General features: G+C 34.5%; 3 protein-coding genes and 1 non-coding gene across 8 annotated transcripts; 1 reads left to right on the forward strand and 3 right to left on the reverse strand.

Annotated features, from left to right (window-relative positions):
* Positions 1 to 579: 579 nt before the first annotated feature.
* Positions 580 to 5,401, reverse strand: LOC102615846 (AP2-like ethylene-responsive transcription factor AIL6). Of its 2 annotated transcripts, none has more exons than XM_006466264.4 (10): positions 4,949 to 5,401; positions 4,614 to 4,831; positions 3,517 to 4,135; positions 3,298 to 3,380; positions 2,153 to 2,161; positions 1,963 to 2,051; positions 1,753 to 1,826; positions 1,620 to 1,670; positions 1,418 to 1,494; positions 580 to 1,271 (listed from the first exon to the last, which is right to left on the reverse strand). In XM_006466264.4, the coding sequence occupies exons 2-10, from the start codon at positions 4,762 to 4,764 to the stop codon at positions 817 to 819; spliced, it is 1,608 nt and encodes a 535-aa protein (XP_006466327.2). In that variant the 5' UTR covers positions 4,765 to 4,831; positions 4,949 to 5,401; the 3' UTR covers positions 580 to 816. The 2 variants fall into 2 exon arrangements, with proteins under 2 accessions (XP_006466327.2, XP_006466326.2); XM_006466263.4 differs by having other exon boundaries at positions 3,517 to 4,138.
* Positions 5,402 to 11,429: 6,028 nt separating this feature from the next.
* TRNAA-CGC (transfer RNA alanine (anticodon CGC)) lies at positions 11,430 to 11,502 on the reverse strand. The gene has a single exon. It is a non-coding gene; the product is annotated as a tRNA-Ala (tRNA).
* Positions 11,503 to 12,628: 1,126 nt separating this feature from the next.
* LOC102615544 (putative U-box domain-containing protein 50) lies at positions 12,629 to 17,126 on the forward strand. 2 transcript variants are annotated; one of them, XM_025094693.2, is made up of 8 exons: positions 12,629 to 13,116; positions 13,223 to 13,335; positions 13,451 to 13,578; positions 13,685 to 14,117; positions 14,956 to 15,096; positions 15,363 to 15,896; positions 15,987 to 16,700; positions 16,796 to 16,942. In XM_025094693.2, exons 1-8 carry the CDS (start codon positions 12,951 to 12,953, stop codon positions 16,796 to 16,798), a joined length of 2,232 nt encoding a protein of 743 aa, XP_024950461.2. In that variant the 5' UTR covers positions 12,629 to 12,950; the 3' UTR covers positions 16,799 to 16,942. The 2 variants fall into 2 exon arrangements, with proteins under 2 accessions (XP_024950461.2, XP_006466325.2); XM_006466262.4 differs by having other exon boundaries at positions 12,637 to 13,116; positions 16,854 to 17,126.
* A 61-nt stretch (positions 17,127 to 17,187) lies between these two features.
* LOC102615072 (nucleobase-ascorbate transporter 11) lies at positions 17,188 to 22,874 on the reverse strand. Of its 3 annotated transcripts, XM_006466260.4 has the most exons (11): positions 21,903 to 22,870; positions 21,229 to 21,326; positions 20,957 to 21,127; positions 20,531 to 20,631; positions 19,930 to 20,065; positions 19,750 to 19,800; positions 19,074 to 19,361; positions 18,824 to 18,874; positions 18,519 to 18,753; positions 17,911 to 18,191; positions 17,188 to 17,713 (listed from the first exon to the last, which is right to left on the reverse strand). In XM_006466260.4, exons 1-11 carry the CDS (start codon positions 22,564 to 22,566, stop codon positions 17,492 to 17,494), a joined length of 2,298 nt encoding a protein of 765 aa, XP_006466323.2. In that variant the 5' UTR covers positions 22,567 to 22,870; the 3' UTR covers positions 17,188 to 17,491. The 3 variants fall into 3 exon arrangements, with proteins under 3 accessions (XP_006466323.2, XP_006466324.2, XP_024950464.2); XM_006466261.4 differs by lacking the exon at positions 18,824 to 18,874 and having other exon boundaries at positions 21,903 to 22,869; XM_025094696.2 differs by lacking the exon at positions 17,188 to 17,713 and having other exon boundaries at positions 17,917 to 18,191; positions 18,523 to 18,753; positions 21,903 to 22,874.
* Between the last annotated feature and the right edge of the window lie 3,750 nt (positions 22,875 to 26,624).

The raw sequence follows: 26,624 nt of genomic DNA on the forward strand, positions 1-26,624 counted from the left end.
CCACTTAACGACGACACTGTCGTGTTTTCATGCTTACATTGCTATCAAATATCATTTTTCTGCAGTTATTAGTCACGTTGTGAAATGTACATTCAATAGTAGTGAAACTTAGTAATGGACGGTCTGGCTGCATATAATGGGGATCTTAAATGGTCAAAGCAATGTTCGCTACCAGTTGACACTGGAGAATATATAGGATCTCATCTCAGCAGAGCAAGTCAACAAAGTACAACAAAAGGAGTACCCACGAGTTTTCAAAGCGCACACCAATCGGGGGGCCGGTGTGGCGCCTGCCGGCTGTAAATATTGAGTTGGACTCCAACTACACATCTGATATAGTCATATAGGGTGCTGCTAAGTTACATTATTTAATCAAGCAGACGGATTGTCTCTACGCTCTAGGAAGCTACGGTCACTGATAGTCAATCAATTTAGTTATCACCATTACTAGATCACTTAAAATGTTCACCCAACCAGTCTACTGAAGATGAGCATGACCGTATGAGAACGAGATATGGAGAAATAACTCTTGAAGAGATGCAGAATTTTGAAAATATTCATAAACTAAATTAACCCCCATCCAGCATCCACCGGTCTTGTCTTACCATTTAAAGATAAGTTAGTTACAAAATTCGGCTTTCCTACTAACAACTAGAACTTCATCCTTCAAACCACTCCTGCCACAGGTTAAGAGAGCTTTAGATCTGGGTGAGACTATCAGATCCACATCAGCGGTAACGATGCCGATATACGAGTCTGCTACTATTGTTAGCTTAATTGCAACTACACTGAAAGTCAAAACTGCTCAGGTCACTTTCAATAGGATTGGTGAGGCCATAAGAAAAACTCTGCTGGTTGCTGCATTAAAGCCACCGGAGGTGCCATTGATGAGGTCGAGCCGGGAGAATCAGCAGGGTTGAAGTTAGTGGTTTGAAAGTGGTGATAAAGGTTTTGATGATAAAGAGCTGCTGCTGTGGCCGCGTCAAATGGGATTCCACAAGGGATTGAAGCTGGACCAACGGGTTGAAGCGCAGCGAAGTTGATGTTGTTGCTACTGCTGCTGCATTGAGGCTGCTGATCCTGGGTTAGAGCAAGCTTCTGCTCTGATTCAAGAGAGAGCTTCAAGCGCTTTGCTGCCCCGCCTATTGGCAGGGAACTCTTGCCAATGGCTTCGACATCATAGCGGTTCATCTCAAAGTTCGTGACAGCGTTTGCTCCCCGAAACTTTATGGCAGCTATATCATATGCCTCTGCTGCCTCCTCCTCTGTGGCTGTCATCGAATTTATATTTTAAACTTAGATAACTATCACTTAATAACAATAGGCGCACACTTTTTCCAATACTTGGCCACACTATATTTGGAGTTTAATCATCAAATTAACCATGGTAAATAGGTATAAAAGAATATGTACTTACCAAATGTCCCAAGGTACAGGTCTTTGTTCCCTGCAACACGCCCTATCCTTGCTTGCCATCGACCCTGTTGATGGTGCCTGCAGAATGAAAGGAAAAGATAAATACTTCACCACATGCTCATAATTAATCGAACTATAAAAAACTCTCAGGGTTTAATCAATGTAAATGGCTCAGTTCAATTAATTAAATAAATTGTTCTAACCTTGTGACACCTCTGTATATTGAGGCTCCCCTTGAAAACCCACTACTCTTCCTGTACATTTGAATGGAAGAACTGCTTAATAAAATGAAATTAAAATTAAAACATAAAACATGCTAGTAGTAGTTCTCTATACCTCCTCAATGAGGCAATGAATTCTTGCTTGGTCACATGCTTCATCTCCTCCAATTCTTTTGTGTAGCCTGATACCTGAGAAAAGGAGCAATACATTGGTCAGTAAGTAATTTTCATACTCGAGGCAGCATGGCTTTCTCAAGCACAAACACACTGATTCGTTAATAATTAATTGAATATAATTTAGAATTCATAAGTGTGTATAAATTACTGGGAAATTGGTAGTCGCAGTGGGACCCCAATACTTCAGAGCTGCCAAATCATAAGCTCTTGCTGCCTTATCTTCCTTGTCATATCCACCTGTTAATTACATGATTAGAATGTAATTTTAATTCTTTAATTCAGTTAAATTAATCCTCATAAAATTCTTAATCAAATTAAGAAAAGAGTAAAAATCCTACCCAAGTACACTGTAGGCCAGGATCAAAGGTTGAGTGACAGCAATTTCCACGAGAAATGCGCAAAAGCATAGCAAGGACATAAAGGTTAGACAATAAGGTGGTCAAAATTTTCTGCTTGGAAATTAGCAAAGTTGAACCAAAATAAAAGAACAACCAAGTGATTTGGCATGTGATAATACAAGTTATGTGCAAGAGAAAGAGACCAAATCATGCATAAAATTCCAAGTATAGCTTAACGTCCATATATTAGTATAAGAAGTACCAATGAAAACACAAGTAAAATTTTCTATTCATCAATTGCATACACAAACTTCACCCACTATTAGAAGATACTAGCACCGTACACCATGCAAACCAGCTTGGAAGCATTAACCAAACTTCCTTAACAATGAATAAATCAAGCTTTTGCGTAAGAAAATAAGAAAACAAGTCATGCTTAATTTCAATACCTTTTCAAAGGCAGTGACTTTTGGTACAAAAAATTCAAAACAAAAGGCAACAGTGTCTTTCCCTCAATTGGTAAAACATCCTTGTGACTCTTGACTGTGTGAACCAAAACTTTCCCATAGTGCCAGATTTAACCAAAAAGAAAGTTTGGCAACAGTAGTTGGAGGACCTTTTGTTTTCAAAAATATTTTCAAAAAATAGGTGCTCTGGTCAAACCTAGACTCAGTCACTGCAGAGCTCCGAAAGCAAAAGCAAAAGTTAAAGCATAACTCAGAGAAAATCAGACTTATGAGTGCTCAGACAGACCCGTTGATCGATGTGAATGTAAGGACTGAGTGGATGTGGGTCGCGGCTGTCTCTCAAACCCGGCAGTGTTTACAGGGCCCAGATGAAAAAATTAAAAGAAAGACAAGACAACGAACAAAATGGCGGCACCCTCTGATTAAATGATTCAGATAAATTGGAAGAAATGCCCAGAAAATAAAATATATGTATATAAGTATATTCATCAGTTAATCAATCATCATCATGAAAGAACCATGATAAACGTCATCCCCAATTAAATGCACCCTTTTGAAATGCATGCAAGTTTCTATTCAGCGTCGCAGTAAATCTATCATCAAATATCTTAGATAATGCATAAATCTAACTTTTATGGCAATGAAAAATAAAAAATAAAAAGTGTTATGAGAGAGAACCTTGACGCCCTTTTCTTGCTTGGCCCTCTCTTCTACAGCTGTTATCCCACAGATGCGCTTCATATCTACCTGTCCATCTATGTCTGCAAAATATGCACAGATGAAATGGTCAGCATTCAGCTAACAGTTCGTGAACTCTGCACGCATTTTCATCCTTCCACACAACAAAACAAAAATATAATAAATGAATTTAACCCGAAAAAAATAAATAAGAATTACCTAGTAACTCCTCTGTAGATGGAAGTCCTTTGGCCAAAAGTATCAGCAACCTTTTTAGTGCAATCAGAATCAGCAGAAACAATGGCTTTTTTCTCATTACAGCCCTGGTTCTTATTAACATTATTGTTGCTGTTAGCATTATTAGTAGCGTTGTTGTTAACACCAAGTGATAAACAGCCAGTGGTGGGACAACTATTAGAGAAACCTAACTCGTTCCCAGTCGACTCAATCGAGTGACCGACGAACTCAGCGGCAGGTAACTGAGTCCTGGTCATTGAAGTCGAGTCATCCACTTCTGAGCCCGAGTTTGTAGAGAAGGCTTGAAACCCAGCAATTGCTTTGAGATCCTGTTGGTGGTCATTGAAGTAAGCAGAGCCATGATGGTGATGATCATAGATATGAGTCAAAGAAGAGTCTTGGGTTTCAGTTTGGCTATGAACAAGAGATGAAGAATCGGCGAAAAAATCTTCAAGTTTTGGGACTGGGTGGGTTTGAGTTAATGACGGCAAAATAGATGAATCTGCTGCCATTGTTTGTGCTGCTGCTACTTCAAGTTCCTTCGCTTGAATATTCTCTTCTTCTGTGAAAAAGACTTGGGATTTGGGATTTGTCCAGCCAGCTGCTAGATGTAGATGAGCAACAAAACAGAAAAATAAATTAATAAATAAATAAATAAGAAAATTTTCAAAAAATTCATATGTACTATTCCATACTTGATGAGTATCTGTATGATATGACATAACACAAGATTTTTCACGTTTCTAGCTTTCAATATACAGTCGAAAATTTTGTTTTTATATGTAAAGAATTTGGCATTTCTCTTTAACACAAAAATAACAAAAACAAATAAAAACGTTGGCATCAGTTTTCTGTTCTTACTTTTTCCCAGCAAGCAAACAAGATGTTAAGGAGATTCGAATATTTCTTCATAAAGGTAGAGTTTTTGAAAACGGTGGACTTGTATGCAAGCTTAAAACATGAAACTTTTCATTTGAACTCTCTTAAATGAAGAAAGAAGAATGAAAAAAAGAAATATAACCATGCATTTAAAGAAGCTTAGGCTTAACAAGAGAGAGAGAGAGAGAGAGAGAGGTTACCATTAGCATAGAAGTTATCGAGGAAGTAGTGCGGAGAAGCAGCAGATTGCGAGGCGTCATAGGGCAAAAACTGAGAATCGGATGATGATGACGACCTCCACATCTCCATTGGAGACAGTGAAAATGAAAGCCAGTTACTCGCCGGAGCCATTCTTTATATATATGTATACATACACCTTATTTGCCTCCTGCCTTCGCCTTTTCGCTTTATTCAAAATCTGGACAAACAAATACCAGATAAAAACAAAATTATATCTCTCAGGATAAAAAAAAAAGAGATAAAGACCCATTAGGTTTTACCCAATAGAACACCGAAACTGAAATTTAAATTTGACCTTAAACAACCGTTACATGAAACTCCCTGTCCCCATTTTAAGATAAGCAAGAATAAAACAATCTGCGATAATCACGAAGCTTTAGCTTCAGTAACCCCCCTGCAATGCCATTCAGCAAACTTCCAAAGAGCTTTAAGTGGACTTTCTAGAAAGAAAATATGCATGCAAGTGCTTCTAAACTAAGTTGTTTTCGCAGAGCAGAGAAAAAACTCAAGGAGCAAGTGTTGGGTTTATAATGGGAAGAGGAGAGCGGTTTTAGCTGCGAACCGGAGAGAAAGAGAGAGTCTTAACTTTTTAAAGATTTATTAGATGTTACGAATAAATATTAAAAAATTTAAGTATTAGGGGGATCTGTGACTTTTAGCTCTGCGCAGAAGAAAATTTGTCTGAAACAACGTTGCGAAAGATCCGGGCTGGCGGAAATTGGAGAATTTGTTAGGGTTCTATTACAACTTTTATTTATTTATTTTTCACGCTCACTAAAATAACCTTTTGTCCTTTTTTTAATTTTGTGGTAAGATTTGATTTTAATCACACACTTGTCCTACATGCAGCTTTCCACTTTTCCTGCTACTGGCTCTCGGTAGGTTAGGCTTTGACATGATAAGGATCTGCTTATCTTCGCTACTCAGAAAATTTACTCGCCGGATTTACTTGCCTTGTTCAAATTTTTATGTAACGAGGGATTTGAAATATAATTAATTAAAGTGTATACAATAATGTGTCAGCTTTACTAAATAGTCGTGGTTGAATTGGCTGCACAGATGACTGAGTTTATGAAAAAAGTTTTCGACTTTAATTTTTACTAAACACGTCATTTAGGAGGAATATAAAATTTTAATTATGATTATATTCTATATTTAAATTAGTCGAGACTCAATATAATTGGCGGATATCAAATGACTTACACTACAAAAAAAAAAAATGTGTCAGCTTTGATGAGTTGCATTTACGGTTGGATTGTTTATAAAAAAATAGTACGTGTTCTCTTTAATTGAGTTCATTCAATGAAGGGGCATAATTTGTTCATTAAAATCCAAAAATGAACTAATTAGCTCATTACAATGAACTTGTCTTCTGAGTGAAAACTATTCAATGATGTGGATGACAGCAAATGTGAACAACATTGTTATAAGGATCTTTTTCTATTTTAACCCAAAGAATAAAAATATAAAAAATAAAAGGCAATCTTTAAACATGGACTATCAAGTCAAGTGAGTGTCTTTTTTCCGTTAAAATAAATTATTTATGGTTATAATCTTCCCAATTTATCAACCAATATAACCGGTTAGATTTCAATAATTTAATTATAATAAGAGTAGATCTCATTTACAATGGGATAAATTTTCAAGTTATATTTAGTAATCTCATACTCGGTTAGGTTTAAATTCTTAATAGACCCCTCAAATTTTTAGTTGATTATATAAATTTATTTAAAAACTTAAAAAAATTGGGGTAAAATTTGAAGTTATAAAAAGTAGTCTCACACTTGGTAAGATCTAAATCCCTAACAGCCCCTTAAATTTTTAGTTGATTATACAAATTAATTTTAAAACTAAAAAATAACTAGTCTAAATAACGGATTAACTTGACAAATAGCACTTGATTAAGGACTCATAAATAATTATAATATTTTTTTAATTTTACTGATATTTACAACCAGATAATACTGTGGGCTTTCCTTCATGATTCTAGTGTGGTACACTCCGAACAACGACCCTCACTTAATGTTGGAAGAAAATCGATTATATCTTTAAAATAAAGAGTTAAATAAACCTTTATAAGAAGGGGGAGTCGAGTCCCAAAAATGGCTGTCAATAAATTTATAGTTATCCCTGTTAGAAATGTGTTGACGCAATTGATTCGAATGAGGGTCACCGTAACCTTAAAAAAGCCACACATAAGTTTTGATTCAAGCTTAGTTCGTCCGTTCAGGTAATTTTAGTCGCCTAGTCAAAGTAATCAAGTTCATGACACTACTATCTTGTGTGTCTGTATGTATTTCAAACGCTAAGATTTCTGATCAACAGTGGCATCGTAGCTACGTTAGGTGATGTGTTATATTAAACAATATGAGAATTGAGAGATGCTCGTCGCACCCCCTCAAATAAAAAGCAACAGTGAAATGACCACGGTGCCAGTTAACATTAACCGGCTAAAGTACTTATTCTGTCTGACCAAAACAAAAGTAAAAGCAGTTCTTTGCTCCAAAAATAAAAATTGCCAAACGATGCCAACAAAAACTTTGTGCAAAAGAGAACGAGTACGCCACTAGCCAAGCGAGAAAACCGGGAACAGTAAGCCCGGTGATCAGGCTACTTTCCTGTGTAGATTTTGAAGCTAATACTGTTCCAGCATTTAAGGCAAGTGATTCATTGGCAAATGCGCTTGTTTATTAAAAAAAGAAAAAAGTCATAATGTTTATTGTATACAAGATAAAATCAAATGCTCCTCACATCTTACTAGATGATTAACTTGTTACATCGCTACAGACTGTAATTTGAAAGATACCGTAATCCTTTGGCTTTTCAAACTCGCAGTTAGCCGTAATATGCACCAAGTTAATTTTTTTAATTTCATCCGTAAAATAAAAATTATTTTATTTTATCAACCACAATAATATTAAATTAGCCCGAAATATATGTTTATGTATTTATTTCTCCCATGGAACCCACACGTAGCTACTCTAGACAGGCAAAACAAAGGCTACCTATACAGTAAATGTCTCAATCTACGAGGCATCCTATCGGCTATTGCTACCTGCTTAATACAAAAGAAGCCTCCAGCAAACTCTCTGCTCTTGGAACCAACGAAGTGTTGGCTGTATTAGTAATAGAGTTTCTTTAAATAGTTTGATTGAGTTTATTTTTCAGTTTGAGTTGTATAGAAGTCACTTTTGTTGAGAGAATCGGTGTCTCTCAATTCGAGCAAGAATTTTTAATCTGAGTTGTAGTACGGACTTAAAGATACTTCCCACAGTTGAGGTCCTCTACAGAATATATCGTGATTAAGACAAAAAAAAAAAAAAAACTAGCTCTGCTCTTGGCATCGGTTCCCAGTTTTGACCAACAAAGTGGACTTAAATTTTATTTTTGGTGAGTTATTTTACTAATATTTTTCCTTCTTTTTATTATTTCATGTATTATTTTGTTATCATGTGTGTGTTTTTTTTTTGTGATATTAAGTTCAAATGTAATTTTTTTAATGTAATTAAAAAAAATACCAAGAATTATTGTTTAAACGTGTTGATGGGTCGTGTAATGAAAATTTTATATGATGATAAATGATTTGTGCAAAAATAATTCAATTTATTTCAAAGGGATGAAACGCCCCTATTTAGCACGATATTCCCCGTCTCGCTGCTTTCCTTTAATTTCAGTTGCTTTTGGACTGACCGACACTAATCTTATTAAAACGAGTACGCATTACACGTAGAGATTAAAGGGAACATGAACAAGTGACTGCATGCACAAAAACGCCAACACGTAGAGGTTGAGTGATTTGTTGCCACGAGGTGTAGCACACGCAAGCAAATTGAAAGAAATTTTTGGCGTCTTTCGATTGTTTGTTTGGATTATGGGACCCCGATTCGGTAATTGATGATTTTAGTTTTACATGGGATGTGGCCTCTCGTTGCGGCTACGGCTGACAGCGATGGCCGATAAGCCCATCCATGGGGACGCTTGTGCCTCCTCACCGAACATTTGTTTGATAATAATTTTACTTTTTCTTTTTAATGATTCGATTTACTTGGTATTCCATGCTAACGGTGTTCTTAATTGTCAAATAAATTAATTGCCATCTGTATTCACTAATATAAAACTTTACAATAAAATTAATCTTAAATGATTGTTAAAACAGATACGCTACCTTATATTTACTGTGCAGCACAATGAGTCTGTTTATTGATATTGCCTAAGTTACAGAGAGAAATGGTGTACAATTAACAATATTTTGCTAGATTATTCTACAAACACATGTTGTTGTGCGCTAAATGTACTTAAACTCTTTCATCGTGTAAATAATTCGACAGAAGTAGGAACTGCGAACCCTAAGCATTTCTTAAGTTTAAAATCGTTATACGATCTAATCTATCAAATTTTTTAATACCCATCTGTAAAGTGCAAAACTCAAGTCGTAGTATTCAATTCAAATAAATTAAAGATCATCATGAGCCTAAAGTCGGTTTGGGTGAGGAGTGAATGCTTATCCTCGCCGCATCAAGTTGCACCCTTTTGCTGACTTTGCTTGTACAACCCACAAAACGGCATGTGACATCACACGTGCTCATTGCCCTAACCGTATTTATAATATTATCAGAATGTTCAACACTGTCACGATATATATAATATAAATATAATAATATAATATAATTATAATCCAAGGCCGAACACATTATGCACGCATACACGTCTTCATTATAAATGAATGTGAAAAGGACTCCCGCATCCTCCTACTCAGCTGCGAATGACTTCAACATGCTTCCATGATCATCATTTGGTTTGATGGCCAGATGATTTTGGATTCCTATAAATCGTTCCTAATCATCGTTCTTATCTTTGGCTTCTCCCGCTTTTCTTTCTTTTAAAAATGTAAAATAAACAAAAAAAAAAAAAAAATCTATTTGAGGCACAAAGACTCGTGTGATCACTGCTTTTGACCTTTGACTGAAAAGCACGTGCACAGCATCTTTTAATTCCAAAATTTCTCGGTGATTTCGGTGACGCACGTGCATCCATGTCCCGACAAAATTTCATAATCATGTCTCCAGTGTGTTTTTAAGTTTAAATTAACCCCGCCATTACTTTTCTTTGTCTGCCCGGAACCTAACGAAACAGCGCTTAATTTATTCGTACTTAAGAACCCAAGATTATTTTGGACCACTATCTCACTTTCGATTTTATTTAATCATAAGCAACACAATTACGGAAATGCCCCTCCGTCGAGGAGGTCGGGGCCTCGGGGGGCTGGTTCGCGTCTTTGAAAAGCCTACTTAAATTTATTTTTTCATTTCAAATATAAGATGAAGGGTATTTTATTTTAACGAGTTTAAGGATTTTGAAAATTTTATGTGCTATTAATTAGAACGATATCTAATTCTATTTCGTGTCTTGACTTATTATAATCTTTTGTGACATAAAATATGTCTCGTTGTACTTATCATTAGATTTTTTATATAAAATTTTCAAGATAAATTATTACTTTTTCAATTTCATGTAGAAATTGTCATATACTCCTAATTATTGGTAATTAAAGACAATACTTTTTTTTAACTCGAACTATCGAAATAAATTCCTTTGGAATAGAACCAATGATTGTCACCACTCACCAAACTCTTTTTTCTTTGCATACTTCTCCTCTTAACATCTTCTCATATATTCTTCAAAAACGATCTTCTTGTAGATGAGAATTACCTCGTTGGAATGCACAAATGGACAAGTTGTTAAATTGTATCAGATTTAACCCTCATCTGAAGAAATATATTCGGAAATCAACAACTAACAAATAAATAAAACAAATGAGTTCAGTTTAAATGAAGACATTATGCCCTATTGAATGTATAATGCTCTCGTGCTCTTAAATTTTGTGGGGAACGAAAACGTGAATCAATTAGAAAGACCGGTACATTACAAAAAGGAATTATAAGTCTTTACATGAATAAAACATGTTATATACCTTCTAAGTCATCATTTCGAATTATTTCCTTGTAAATAAATAAATACATAAATCACAGCTGTAATTAGGGATGGTTAAAAAGTCCCGGCCGGCCCGGCCCATTCCCATGGAGTTTGGCCTCGGGTTTCGCACATGAGAGTCTGGACAAAGGTTTAGGAAAAAAAGCTCAGGTTAAGCCCAAGCCTTCTATTTTTTAAATAAATAAATAAATTTATAAATTAGAATAATAAATTGAAATTTGAAAATTAATGGAAAGATAAAAAAAAATAAGCTTAAATTCCTAATTTATGTATCAATAATGAATCAAAAAACTTAAAATTAGAAATATTAAACTCTCTTTTAAACGTTAGAAAATTCAGTAGTAAAAAATTAAATCAGTAAATTTTTATTTATTTATTATTTTATTTTAAAATATTTATTTTCTTTAATTCATTATTTATTATAACAACTTGATTATTATTAATTCATTTTAAGTTTGCAACAATTTTAAGAAATTTTGAAAAAATAACTAAAAGCCTAGGCCCAGCCCTTTCACTTCTTATCTAATGGCTTGGGCCTGGGCTTCAAAAAATCCGGCCCAAACCCTTAATTTGAAAACCATATCCGTAATTAGATTTCATATACTTTTAGAGATGTAAAAAAAAAAAAAAATTAATTATCTTAAATGCGTATCTTTGCTTTACAATCGATTTGCACGTTTTTGGGCCAGAACCAGAAATTTCTCCTGGACTTTGTATCCTGCATCAACAAATCTCGAAGCGCCCAAAAAGGGTATCGTTCGTTAAATGAGAAAAATAAAACAAACTGGAGGTGCGGGGAATCGAACCCCGTGCCTCTCGCATGCGAAGCGAGCGCTCTACCATATGAGCTACACCCCCGAGACTGTGGTTTTTTCAGAAATATAATATACATAGTAAAACGTAGTACGGTAATGTTTTCTTGCCGACAAAGCGATCCCTCAAAAGCTGAATTTCTGAGGCTTCACGACTTCTACCTTTCCGATTTCTTTTTGTTCATATATATATATATATATATATATATATATATATTACAAATGTGATCAGAGAGAGGCGCAAGAAAAATAAAAAAATGAACTTTACTATATTCCATGCTGTCAACAAATAAATTATTTCTTAACGCGTGAGCAAATCAGTGTGAGCCGCGGGATACCGAATGGATCATTTTGTCAAACTTGATGACTTCTTCTGTCAAGTGCCTAATCACACAAGAACATTAACACAAGCTCAGGCTTAATTTATATTAAAGAAAAAATGGAGTTTAATTGACTTGATTTCGTTGATTAGAGAGAGAGAGAGAGAGAGACTAGATCATTAAAGGATGTTTTAAACTTTCAATTATTCCTCCAGTATTCTTGTCAAACACGAGGCTTTGGTACATATATCATTTTGTTTCTATGCTAATTCATATAAATAATCATAAAGAGTAATAGTAAACATTTGAAAATTTCATTTTAAATAAAGCGCGAATCATATAATAGGTGCTAATATTTTACAAATCACTAACTTTCCAATTATACTAGACCCTGTTTAATATTGAGATTCTATAGCTTTTAAGTTAAAGTTGCTGTTAGAAAAAAAAAACTATAATTATGAAATAAATGTTAATAGTATACAATAAACATAATTTTTAAATAATAATTTTGACAGTGTTAATAAAGATAAAATAAATTTTTCATGACATAAGTGTAAAGTTAAATCAACAACTAATGTTTACCAACCTTAATTGTAAATAGGATCCAAATAAAAATTGAAGTCCATTTAAAAAATTTAACGTGTACCATAGGAGTTGAGTACTAGGTTGTCCATTCGAAGAGTTTAACGCGTAAGATAGGAGTTGAGTACTAGGTTAACTTCCTCGTTCAATCTCACTAAAATTCGTCAATTAAAATGTGCTTCCATCCATCTTGTTAATATCAAACTAGGAAGCATACATGAAAGACCAAAGAAAATTCATAATCCGAAAATGATTTTTTTTTTTTTTTTTTGTTTTTGGAAGCGAAAAAGACTCTGTACTCTTGCAGGCTCTCACCATAGGCCAACAAAAAAGTCCAAACTCGGCCGTCCTACTGTCACAATAAAATATCATCAAGGAAAGAATATACATTTGAAATTCTATAACAAACATTTGAACCAAAATTCAACGCTTCCCTTGTCATCACAATTTCCACATCCTCCCCTTAAACACGGCTTCAATTTTGCTTAGCTCAACAAAAATTCAACCCAATAATTTACTTTTCTGAAATCTCCATGATTTCTCTGCCCTTAATTGATCGAGCTGTCGATGCCTGACTGAGGTAGCCAGCAAGATGGATACTGAAGAGCCAAAAGTCTATGTCGCAGTTGGAAATGATCTCCAAGATGGATACAGGACTTTGGATTGGACACTTCGAAAATGGAAAGCTCAGTCCATCTCCATTGTCATTCTTCACGTCACCTATAACATCTCCATTAAGGATTTTGTTTACACCCCATGTACGTTTCACACTCAAACTTTTTTTTCTTCACTCAATCATTAGCTCACATGACTTTTCTTAATTCTGTATTTTTCATTTGCATATGTATTCTTTTCCTTGTTCAGTTGGCAAGCTTCCTGCAACTTCTTTGAGCGATGAGAAGCTTGAAATCTTGAAGAAGTATGAACAAGGAAAGACTGACAATCTGCTCTCCAAGTACATGGGTTTCTGTGGCAAGGTTGTTAAACTTGATTAATTGTTGCTCCATTTTTTGTAATTTTTTTTTATTTTTGATTTTGGGGTACCGGAATTCAGCTCTGATTGATAATTTAATTTTCTGTTTACGTTTACAGGTTAAGGCGGAGATACTGAAAGTCGAGAAATCTGATGAACCTGTTCACAAGCTCATACTAGATTTGGTCTCACGATTGACAATAACCAAATTGGTCATGGGACTTTCTTTCATGAAACCATCAGCAGGGTATGCGCGTTCCTTAATTCGATTGACTAATTAAATTATTTCTGTAATTAAATTTTAAAGAGGTTAGTTTTGTTGTGGTTTAATCAGTTACTGTAATTATCGGCAGGAAATCAAGAACTGCAGTCAGCGGATCATATTTTGTCCATCATCATATGCCTGATTACTGTGAACTGTTTATAATCTGCGGAGGGAAATTGGTGTCTCTGAAAGGAGAGAACGATGAGGGGATAATGGAGGACGATCAAGGAGTCAAATTTGCTAAAATGAGAGAAAGGGTTAATTTTGGAAACTTGTGGACCAAAATGTTTTCTGGAAACGGAAGAAATCCCAATCGCTTATCGATTTGTTCGAGGGGCCCGGACGCGGACTCCCCTTATTCACGGAGTACGTGGGAAAATTGTGTGCAGGAAATTGAAATTTATTTTCAGCATTTGGCGTCTTTCAATCTGGACGACGCATCGAATTCTGAAGACGGGGATGAAATTTTGCAGACACGTGCAATAGAGCCAAACGCAGCGGAACAAATCGATTCTAATATGGTGAGTAATTATTATTGTTATCATCGAAGATATTTTACAGATATGTGGCCATCAATTAGGTTGCTTCATGGCGTAGCTACATGAATTATTATTATTATTTTTAATAATCGTATCTCTTAATTACGTATATCTTTTGACTAATAGAGGAATGTGATTGTGGTTGGGATAGCGATGTGATGACGAATTTGGTTGGTATACGGTATACCCGAAGCAATTTAAGTTTGATTAGTTGCAGGCATGATGAATTACTTAATCAGCCAAAATTTGTGTGCGAAATAGTGAAATTTTTTTGGGAAGTAGTTGTTTTATAGCGTTCTTGCCTCCCTAGTTGATAATTACGGAAATTTATAAGAATGGTTTAAAAATAGTGTTAATATACAAATAAAATTAGCCACTTACCATTTTTCTTATTCTAATAGTGAAAAGTGAGCATTTGGGTTATAAATATCTTAGATTGATACATTGTACTACACAAATATTTGATAGGGAGATTACTTATTAATCGCCTAGTAATTTATTCATGAGTTGAATGCTTCGCATATCGATTGTTTATCAACCGTGTGTCTAGTAGGATAATTACTTAATAGTATTTTATGTCCCAAATGTGTTTTTGTAGACACCAAAATTAAAACAAAATAAAATAGAAAAAATTAGTGAATTATTTCTATAAAGTACACTTCAATTTTAGACTATTTTCATAATTTGATACAATAATTTGTCAAAATTTATATTCAATGTTAGATTCGTGACCGTATATTTGTCGTCGTCATTTTAAAAAAAAAAAACAAGAATTTTGCTTTCATATTCTAACATTGCCAAGAAAATGGCATTACATCAGAGTGTTGCAGAGAGAACTGAATTCATGAAAAGTAAAATAAATGAAGCTCGGGAGATGATCCGGTTGAAGAAAAAAGAGACCAAAGACGATGCCGAAAGATGCGCAAAAGCTAAGTGGGCTATTTGCTTGTGCAATTCACGGGTACTATTTTGATTTATGTTTAAAATCATTTAACAATTTTATTTGTTAAAAGTAATGATTTAATGGGTGATATTACTCGCATTAAGATAGACAGCATTGCTAGTTGTGTATTCGTACCTTCAAACTCTAATTAGTAATCATTACTCTATTAAATCACGCATGCAATTGCACCTCATAAAACGGGGGACGTCGTTCATTACAAATGTTCTGTTATTTGTCATTGTTGTTGTGTACCTTAGCAAGCAAAAACTTTCCATGTTGCATAGGCAGACCAACTTGAAAGTCTAACAAAGGAAGATGTGGCAAGCCGTATGGAAATACAAAGGGATTTGGACAGCTTGAAAGAACAATCATGTGAAGTAATAAGAGATGTTGAAGAGAGTAAAAACAGATTGAGTTCGCTCATTGAACTGCAATCCGAGCTCTCGAACAAGCTGCAACTATCAACGATGGCAAAAGGGCACGCGGAGGCGCAGCTGGAGAAGGCAGTAATTGCAAGAGCAGAAATCGTTAAAGACATTGAAGAATTGAGGCGACAAAGAGATGTACTTCATAGAAGAATCGAGTTTTGTAAAGAAAAAGATGCAATTGGAATGGTCATAAGGTCTAGTGAATTAAGCTGTGCCTTCAGAGAATACGCAGCGGAGGATATCAGACTAGCGACTGAGGATTTTTCTGAACGTTTTAGATTGAAATGTGCAGGTGATTGGACTAACGTGTATCGTGGGCGATTGAATCATGCAAGTGTTGCTATTAAAACGCTCAACAATGGCTTGTCCGAAGAAGATTTTCAAGCCAAGGTAAAACAGTGGAGGGAAAAAAAAAAGGAAAGAAAAAACCGAATTGAGGTTTCTTCGCTTTCGGAACTAAATTTGACTGTGATTTTGCAGGTGAGTTTCCTCACTGCTGTTCGACACCCTCATTTGGTTGCAGTGATGGGCTGCTGCTCGGAGTTAAAATGCATAGTTTTTGAGTACATGCCCAATGGTAACTTAAGGGACAAGTTGTTTACTTCTCAAAGAAACTACAAAAATTGCAGCCGGGCTCGGGCCCTGAGGTGGCTTGATCGGATCCACATTGCACATGAGGTTTGTTTGGGCTTGAGCTTCCTCCATTCGACTGAACCTAGGCCCATTGTTCACGGCAGCCTCACGCCGTCCAGTATCCTTCTCGATCGTAATCTTGTTGCGAAGATCAGTGGGCTTGGGCTCAATATATGTGACCAACTCAATGTGAGGTCGGATATTAGGGCTTTTGGGACGTTATTGCTGCATCTTTTAACTGGAAGAAACTGGGCTGGGCTTGTCGAGAAGGCGATGGCGTTGGATCAAACGACCCTAATGCAAGTTCTGGATGGGAATGCTGGAATATGGCCGTTGGATTTGGCGGAGGAACTTGCAGGGATTGCCTTGAAGTGTTTGTCGGCGGACCAAGACGCCAATAGAGATTTGAGGATTGCTGGTGTTATGAAAGAGCTTGACGAAGTGCGGAAAAAGGCTGATGGTTTAGCGGACAAAAGAGAAAGTGAAGTGGTGACTGATAGATGTGCAAATAAAGAAGATTCAAATGACGTCCCAAGTGTTTTTATATGCCCCATATTTCAGGTCAGTATCTATCTCTCACAACATTGCTAATGTTAGTTTTGTTCGCATCAATCACTACATTAGAAATACGGCTGATTAAAATATTTTGTGGGAAGTGATTATTTAAGCGAAACGACAATAATGAGTGGAGTCTATGGTTTGTGTCGAGAACAGGAAGTGATGAAAAACCCACACGTGGCTGCGGACGGATTTTCGTACGAGTTGGAAGCTATGGAGGAATGGCTAGGGATGGGGCATGATACATCACCCATGACAAATTTGAGGCTCAAGCACAAATATCTGACCCCTAACCATACCCTTCGTTCTCTCATTCAGGAGTGGCATAATAAACAATCAAGTGTACATTCTTAAAACGATATCGCACTGTGCTGAGCTTTTGCAAAGTTTCTGCTTCTACAAGATAAGCAATAAAATTGATCTTGCTAATTTTTCATCTCTCTAGCGGTTCGTATTGCGACAAGGCAGATAAATGGACGGTAAAATCAGATGCCCAAAATGCACAAGAATAATTTTCCTTGAAAGAACGTTACGTATAGAATCTAAATAAGCCACTTTGTTTCAGTTACAAATATACATTTCAACAGAAAAAGAATGTTAAACATACACTACAGCTACATAGTGTATGAAATTATCAATTCTCTGCCATAAGAATTTGATTTGTATTAGAAACTATATACTTCTTTTCCATCTAGCTGTACCGATCTTCAAGTTCGCCCACTCTCTATCTGGAAAATGATCTTTTGGAAGAAGTTACCTAATGAAAGCATCCACAAGCATTCAACTGCCAAGTATTATGCTCCCAATCGCCTTGCACAGCAGAAACACCGGCAAACTTTTCTTGGCAGAGAATAATCTGCCTGTAAAGATGGATCACTTGCCAAGTCTTCCGCACGTGACCATATGTATACCCCTCGCTCTTGTCGGCTGCCTGGGACAGTGTTGTCCAGTATAAATGCCACTAAGAGCGTCACAACCATGTTCATAGACATGAGTGCATTTATCGCAAAATCAAGCTGGCAATTCAATAAGAAACTGCAGATCAGCACTCCTCTATCACAGGGAATAAAGAGAGCAAGAAATAAACTTATATTATCTAATAATGGATAATTAGTTCATATGCATTAGTACAATGAAGGTATGGAGAAAGACAGCTTCGACTGTGTTCAAACATCAATCTACTACGAAACTCAACGCATGGACAAAGGCTTACTTGTTTGCTCCCCGTGTGCACTGGTCCGTTTGATGCAGCTGCGAAAGGAACAAAATAACTTGGCAGTATCAAACTGGTTTCAGGGTGGTATTGCTGGAAGTAGGCAGGGATGGACAAACCAAGAAACAATGAAGCACCAACTATCATTATGTTCCGAAAGCTTGCTGATTGAGTATACTGCAAATTTGAGAGACCAATTGCCACAATGAGGGCCCACATGAAGCACAGTATGGAGGCAGCCAATGCCTGTGGTATAGAGGCCAGAATGGCACCGACTTTTCCTATCAAATCCAAATGAACAATCAAATAATATTTACCTCAAAATATAAGGCATGAACAAGCATGTTACATTTTCTGTATGAAAACAATCATTATGAACTGCATGTTACATTTTCTATAGAAAAGAATTGGATATTAAGTCGATATAGTGATTTCCCCTAGACTTACCAAAGGTATCAAATCCGAGGTCAGATGTAATCCAATCTATGCTAACTAAACTCATAACAACTTAAATATATGGACATCATGCACATAAATTTCTACCATGCCTTATGCAAAGCATTCAACTTTTAATCTTGGACTTTTACACAACAGTCATGGCACTTTACCTACAAATGAGAAGACAATCATAAAAACTGCTCCAAGTTGCACAGCTCTTCGACTTGCCACCTTTGTTATACTGATGGTGTGCACATTTTCTGTCAAGGTTGATGAACCAGTACCAGAACCCCAAAGTCCAGCCAAAATACTGCAAAACCCCTCCATTCCAATTCCTCTGCTGACAATTCTGGGCGTTGGAGGCTTTGAATTGACTAGCAAAGATGCAGTGTGATACGTTCCTACCTGGGTAAGTTGTCAAACAATTACCATCAGTGAAAATCCTGGCTGCTTTGTTGCCATTTTGCTCTATTACCAGTGAAAAGCGACAATTCCAAGGGTGCTTTAGTGCCCCTCTCTCCCCCACCTCCAACAAACATAAAAGAGTAGAGTTTTTTGCAACAAAAATGGATGTTAAATATATAGTACAATTTAATTCTCTTTTAATACTATTGAGGCATCTCAGAAACTCCTTATCTTTCCACATTTCAGACAAGAGTCACTTTGAACAGAGAGTATATTATATTTTACATTGCTTTGGTGAAAATGATTTATAAGAGACTAACCGAATCCACTGATGCAACAAGAGATACTATGATCATGATCAAGGAGGTCCTTAAATGGAAGATAGGGATGCCCCACTGCAGAGGGTAAGGGATTCTGACCCATGCAGCAGTTCTCCAAGCATTGGAAACATCAGTCCTGCAATGTTTCATGGTATATGCATGCTTTATACAAGCATCGGATAAGATGTTTGAACTGGGTATGTCAGGACTGCAACCTTTGTAATTATACGCTCCGCCAGCAGTCAAGAAGAAAGCATATGCCCATATGATCATAACACTCAGAGGAACCTGTATAAAGATTTAATAAAATTCTAAAAAGATGATAAATTATTTCCATGTTAAATCATCAGCGAACATCTCAAGTGTTTCTCAGAAACCAAAATGCACAACTTGATCGAAATCTATTTTGTTGAGTGTTTTCTAGTTATGGTATTAACCTGATAACAAACAAAATACATTAAATGTCTTAAAATTACTATAGATTGTACCCTAAATAAAAGGAGGCCTTACAGTTTGGTTTCTCATGAAAAGTTCAGACATGGATAGGTAATGGCTTTTATCCATGCCATGGATGGGGAAGACATCAAAGAATAATAATGAATTATCAAATAATGAGCATCTTTATATGAAGTTATATATTAACAAGAATCCATGTGTATCAGGATAAGGTACATACCGCATAAATCCGGAACAAATGATGTCCAAAGACAGATATTCCTCTTAGGTACTGAAAACAAAAATTAAAAATACAAAATTTCATGATGTCACGAAAGTGGATGAATAACAATATCTGTGAAATAGCTTGGTACAGAAATTCTACATACAAATTACTTAGTATTCTGTGAAAATAGCTTACCAGGGCAAATATTAGAACCAACAGTATCTGGGGTATACTAATCTCCACACAGCTTCCGGCTTGCGGAAAACCATAGCTAAAAAATGCTAAACCTATTGCAGCAACAGTTGGAGCTACAACAACGGGATTAATCAATCTGCAGCACAACATCAAACAAAGGAACAAAAATTAATATATTAGTTGTTCCAAGATATAAATACCTCAAAAATTGCAATGCCTTGTTGAGGACACTTTATATGGTGCCGTACACAATGAATGGTTCAGTTTAATATATGCTACAGAATTACTAATGTACCATATGATAAAAATACTTAAAACGGTTACCAATGAAAATCATAATCTTCTTAAACTCTTGAAGAATCTGGAGCCAGGGTCATACAAGAATCCATGAAGTTTAGTATAAAGAAAGATTAATTTGCAAGATTGAAATAAATAAGAACAGATACTCTAGATAAATAGCTTTAAGATAGCAAGCTTAGGCACCACTACAGGACAAAGTGATACCATGGACATGTTTGTGCACACAGAGTATGGATAACAATAAACAACCAAACTACTGGACAAGCAAAAAGAAATTATTTCAAGCAACCTGTTAAGTTACCTCAGAAAAAGGGACATCAAACCAGTAAATCCCAATATGCTTTGGAATATTGAGCCCACAATTATAGCTCCTTGCAGTTCTCTCATGATATGCCTAAATTTCTGCAGTAGAACAAGCAAGCATCAATATGGAAACTCTAAAGTGCCTTAGTACAGAGAAAAACAAAGCAACATCATTCATAAATTACAACTTCCTCGATTCACTCCAAAAAGCATAATTATATTCATTCTGAAAATGTGCCAACCAAAAACTTACCATTATATATTTTTGTAAAATTTTCAGTTTCTAGTATTTCATAGAAAAAGTTAAGATAGTTTTTATTTCAGGAATTGATTCTTGGGTTTGGATTATAGAGGATTACGGTAGGCATTTCTGAATAACTTATTAAATTTAGAGCCAGTAAGATTTTTTGTGTGCTCAGATTACATGTTCTGAGAGGTTCCTATATTCCCGAGCATTAATGATAACAAGTGCTGGAGCCAGATATACAAAAGAGCTCCCTTGAACCAATGGAAGTCGGGTACCAAAGTAGGACTGCAGTGTTGTTGTAACACCAGTAACCAGCAGCATTGTAGAAATCACCGTTGCTGTATCTTTCTGTCATCATGGAGGAAAAAAATAATTGTGAAAGATGATGATTAACTGTTAACCTCTTAATATTAGGTGACACCAAAGAAATCTTATGATAAGATTCTTACATCTGTGCCACCCATGGCTGGTACAATGATCAAGGGGATAAATATAAGTGAACCAGCCAATGATAAGAAGTGCTGCAGGCCATAGTATATAACTGGTACTGCAATAATAGAACAATCAGATAAGAGTCAGGAAAAGGTACTAGTTTTCAGAAAGTTGAATTAAGACCCCAAAAACATTCAACATTGTTTAAGAGATTCAGGAATTTCCATATCTCGTATGTCAATATGTAAGGATCAGAAATTTTACAAGGAGTCAAGGAGAAATAACATAAAAACAAGTTACACAATAAGAATCCAGCATGTCTATTCTCAATAAGGAAGTGTCATGAACATCATGGTTGAACTCCTGACATGATTGTGTTTTACTGTATATCTAATTCTATACGCTTCATCTGTTGCTTGCCAACAGATATATTGACAACAATTCAGAGCAGAAAACAAGCAGACACAATAATACAAATCAGTCTATTTTTAGTAGCCATCCTTCCTCTCATTCAACAGAGTTCAAAGTCCACAAGTTATCATTCTCTTTTGATTAGCTCTTTCTTTTGAAATCATTGATTACATCAACGCATTATTGAATATTTCAAAAAATTAACATATATATATTGTAATCCCATTTACAAAAAACACATCATTAAATTAAATGAAGGAATAAAAGTTTAGAAACTAACCCCAACCCCGATTGTCCCTTAGCCCAAATCTCAATTCTGGTTGTCTGTGCCACCCTCCATCAGCAGTTTCTTCACCACCAGGATACATATCAATTTGCACATCCCTTTCATCTTTTCCTTCCTCTTTCTTTGGTTCAACTGAATTAACTGATGGAACCGGAACTCCATTTCCATTTCCACTTGGACCACTTCCATTTAGCCTCTCATCAACTTTATCTTCCAAAACGGCCTCATCTCTAACTCTCCTTCTCTCATTGTCACCCCTCACAATTCCTTCTCTAAATCCCAACACCCCAGCATTTCCATTCCTCCTCACTCCATGCCCAGCCTCCGCATCCGGCTCAATCTCCGACCCTCTATTGGGCTTGGTTCGGCCCAGGACAGGATCTATTTCAATCTTTGGCGACGACCCTCCTCCTCTGCTATGCTCATGACTCCTCTGTACATCCAAACCAGCACTATCAAACTTCCCACTAACATCAGTAGTTGTTTCTCCAGAGAAATCAGAAACAAAACCAGTCTTTTTTGCCCAAGATCTTAACTCTCTGGGATTGTGTTCGGTTCTTGGCACGAAAGGGCCGATCTGGGGCATCATAGAGTCTCTGTCACTACCCTTCAGCGTCTTTTGCTTGTCTCTGGAATCTGAGCTCGACCCAGTTTCCATTTCAGCTTTATCAAGAAAATAGACAAAGCAGAAAGAAAGTGGAGACTAAAAAAGGGAACAAAAAGCTTGAAAATGCAAGAAGAAAAAAAGTGGAAAGCCAAAAAAAACAAACTAACAGAGAGAAAGTAGAAGCAAAGCAAGATTAGATGGATAAATGAATTGTGTCAATGAGGATTGAACGAAAGCATAATTTGTTTTGCTAAGTGATAATGGTGACTGTACTGATGGTGTGCGAGTGGATACTGAGACTGAGCTTCAAATTCAGGCATCTTTTTGTCGTTAATCTCCTGCTTTCTTTTTAATCGACCTTTTTTTTTTTTTAATTTTTAATCTACGTTACCGCTCTCGCGCTGGTTGCTCTAACTTGCATGCGCGTGAAATGTCTGCAATGCCCCTCTATTTGGCCGTTGGCATTGCAAATTTGCAATACCCTCGATGCGTTGATTAGAATGGAATCATGGAACCTACATAAGTTGGGTTCGGTTCATTTTAATCGATTTTTACCTCTTTTACTTCATTTCTCATCGCTATTTATTTACATTAAATTTAAAGGTCCAGTCTATTCCAGTGCGATAATGTTTACTTAGGGTCCTTTAGAATTACTTTTGGACGGATCACGAGTGATTTTAAAAAATTAAAAATTATTTTTAGTATTTAATAATTTTAAAAAAAAATTACTCTAGTCTATTTTAAAATTTAAAAAATAAAAAAGAAGTATTTTTTTAAATCTAATTTTAAAAATCACTTTTATATTTAATACAATTTCATATATATCCTTATATAATAAAAATCTAAAATTATCATTATTAATTAGTAAATAAAATCATTAACTTTAAAAAAATTTATAATGATTACTAATTATATTGAGATAATAAAATAAATAAAATTAATAATATACAATATTTATTTTAGTTATCAGTTATTATATGAAAAAAACACAAAAAAATATTTTATATACATGTTCATAAAATGTTTAAATAAATTTTATATAATATTATGTCAATTTCGGTCATTTATATTCTTGCAACAGTTTAACAGTAAGATTTACCAAACATATATGATTACGTTTAAAACTCATAGTATTTTTAAAAAATAAATTTTACCAAACGTTTAAATGATTCATTTCACAACTAATTATTTCTACAGTACAACTAATCGTAATTATTTTTAAAATTACAAAATTATTAAATTAGCCTTGCATGTTATAATTGACCTCAAACGACACAAATACTTATTCGTGTTCATGTCATATTTGTGATGCATGATGACCTAGTTTAAACCCAAATTAACATACAATTGTTCATAATAATGGTGCAATATAATCATGAACTTATTTCGGTTTTTTTTTTTAATTGTGAATTAATACGTCATGTTTATGTCAGAAGCAATGCACTTAATTAGTGGATTGGTAACTCCACTTGGGAGAATAAGGGTGAGATATTTTTCTTAAAATTCAGGTCTCTTAACATGAAATTCAGTGAGCGTAAGGTAGATTAGAGAGATAAGGCCGTGGATATGATAACAATCGAGGTGGAAATCAAAACGAGATGGACCCCAAAATGGATTAAATTAGAAGAAAGAAACTGTTCTCAGAGTGAGTGTGCTTGTGTCGTATTCATTTCATTGTGGACTTTATGGCTTAACGAGAAATTTTCAAGATTAATTAACTTGACGACGTGGGCCTCAAATAAATAGTTGCTGTGTGTCTATTCTGAAGGAAGTAAAATAATAGGATTCATTGCCGGATTTGCTTCTTTGGCATTGCTTTTAAGATTCGGGAAAAGTAAAACTTTCTCGATTTGAAAGTGGGCCTCCGTAACCATAACTTAGATAGTTTGAAAATCACTTAAAGGCTAAATAATTAAAGTCCAAAGTGGGAATGGAAGATAACATTCAAAAAAAAAAAAAAAAAAAACGAATGGAAGATAGACATTTCAAGTTGCTGTCAAGTATTGGGCATTTAGCCTTTTTTTTTTTTTTAAAATAAAATAAAAGCATCAAATGGGAAGGTAATTTAATAGTTCTAAATGTAAACAAAGGGCACTTTTCTTTAAAAAGCATTTTTAACAAGATTTCTCTTTTAACTATTTCAAAACCTAACCAATTAGACATGGCAAGTTCTGTCTACCAATGAACAATTTTTTAGTGGAACCAAAGATATCACTTTATTATGTTTTGGTCACTACTTAATGCATTCTCCTAATAAGACACTATCAAACTATTAAACCTGATGATCATTGTACCTAAATACTTAGGGTTTATTTAGGATTGTTTTGCTTTTGGGTGGTTCAAAAGTAATTTTAAAAAATAAAAAATCACTCTTGGTGTTTAGTAAATTTTTTTAGAAATCACTTTTATTAACATAACTCTACCTTTTAGTAAATTTTAAAAAGTACAGAAAGAGTAGTTTTTTCATTCCTTTTTAAGATTTGATTTTTAAAAATCACTTTTATACTTAATACAATTTCATATATATCACTATATATAAAATAAAAATCTAAAATTATCCTTATTAATTAAGAAATAATATTATTAACTTTAAAAAAATTATTATTGTTACCGATTATATTGAGATAACAAAATAAAAATAAAAGTAATAATATAAAATATTTATTTTAATTATTAATATTATATGTACACAGCACAAAATATTTTTTTATATATGTTTAAATATATTTTATTCAATATTATGTTCAATTTAATCATTTACATTCTTTCAACAGTTTAACAGTAAGATTTACCAAATACATGTGATTACTTTCAAATTAAACCAAACATTTAACTGACTCTCTTTACAACTGATTATTTTTATAGTACAATTAATATCAATTATTTTAAAAAGTTATGATCAAACTAGCCCTTAATAAAGCAGCTTTTAAATTATATGCTTATTTCATAAATGCCTTTTTATTACTATAATTTGAACTTTTTACCTGATAATATGACGTGTACTATTTAAATTCTAAATGCATCCTTAAGACGCATTTATAATTTCCTCAAGATTTCAAATTGTCCATTTTTTCTCTCCGGTCAACAAAGGCAAAGGCATTAGAAGGCAAAATTGTTGGTAGTTATATTGTCAAATAAGTGACACTCTCATAATTTAAAGCTTAGCTGAATTCAAAACCTTACACATCATCTCTGCGATAGCATTAAAGCATAAAGCGAGAAAATGCCAACTTACGCGCAAGAAAAAGATTACTTATTTTGCAAATCCAGTTCTTTTGCTTAATAATTACAACTCCATTACTCCGCTTGCTTGCCGTAAACTTGAAGGATCCTTCCCTCAATGAGAAAATTAAATATTCAATTTAGTATCATTTAATTTTTTTTTTTAAACAACAGTCCAAATTTCTTCTCTCATTGTTAACCTTGTAACAAGAATTCATATACAAAAGAGCAGAATAAAATGTTGGTTCAAATGCCTTATTATTAGAACTATTAAAAAAAAATGCCTTATTAGAAGCATCAGTTTAAAATCCAGTTCAAAACAATTTATGGATGAATAATGCTAAACATCCCAACGTCTAAGTCTCAACTGATATGTCATTCATTCATTGGATGACGAATAAAGAATTTTACAAGTTACGAAATCTATCATCCAATAGATAAATAAAACATAGTATTAGGTCTCAAATGTTGAGATCCTTAACATTATTGTTTATTAATTTATTTATTCAAGCTATACTAGTCTCCCTTTTGAGGCATACGCTTGCTAGGAGCCTATTTGTAATTACTTTTGAGAGACTTAAAAATTATTTTAAAATTTTAAAAACTAATTTTAGTGTTTGGTTAAAAAAAATCAAAATTACTTTTATCAAAATAAGCATTTTCTATAGTTGGTTTTGAAAAACAGAAAAAGAGTAATTTTTAAATTCTAATTTTGAAAATCAATTTCATACTTTAATAAAATCTCATAAATATTCTTATAATTATTACCTAAACTCAAGATTATCCTTATTAAAATTGAAAACAAAATTAATGTTTTAATACTTTTTTATTATAATTTATGCATTCCTTTGGTTTACCCTATTTCTTCTTCATATTTTACATTACAT

This window comes from Citrus sinensis, chromosome 7 (assembly GCF_022201045.2).
Source record: "Citrus sinensis cultivar Valencia sweet orange chromosome 7, DVS_A1.0, whole genome shotgun sequence".
Taxonomy (NCBI): domain Eukaryota; kingdom Viridiplantae; phylum Streptophyta; class Magnoliopsida; order Sapindales; family Rutaceae; genus Citrus; species Citrus sinensis.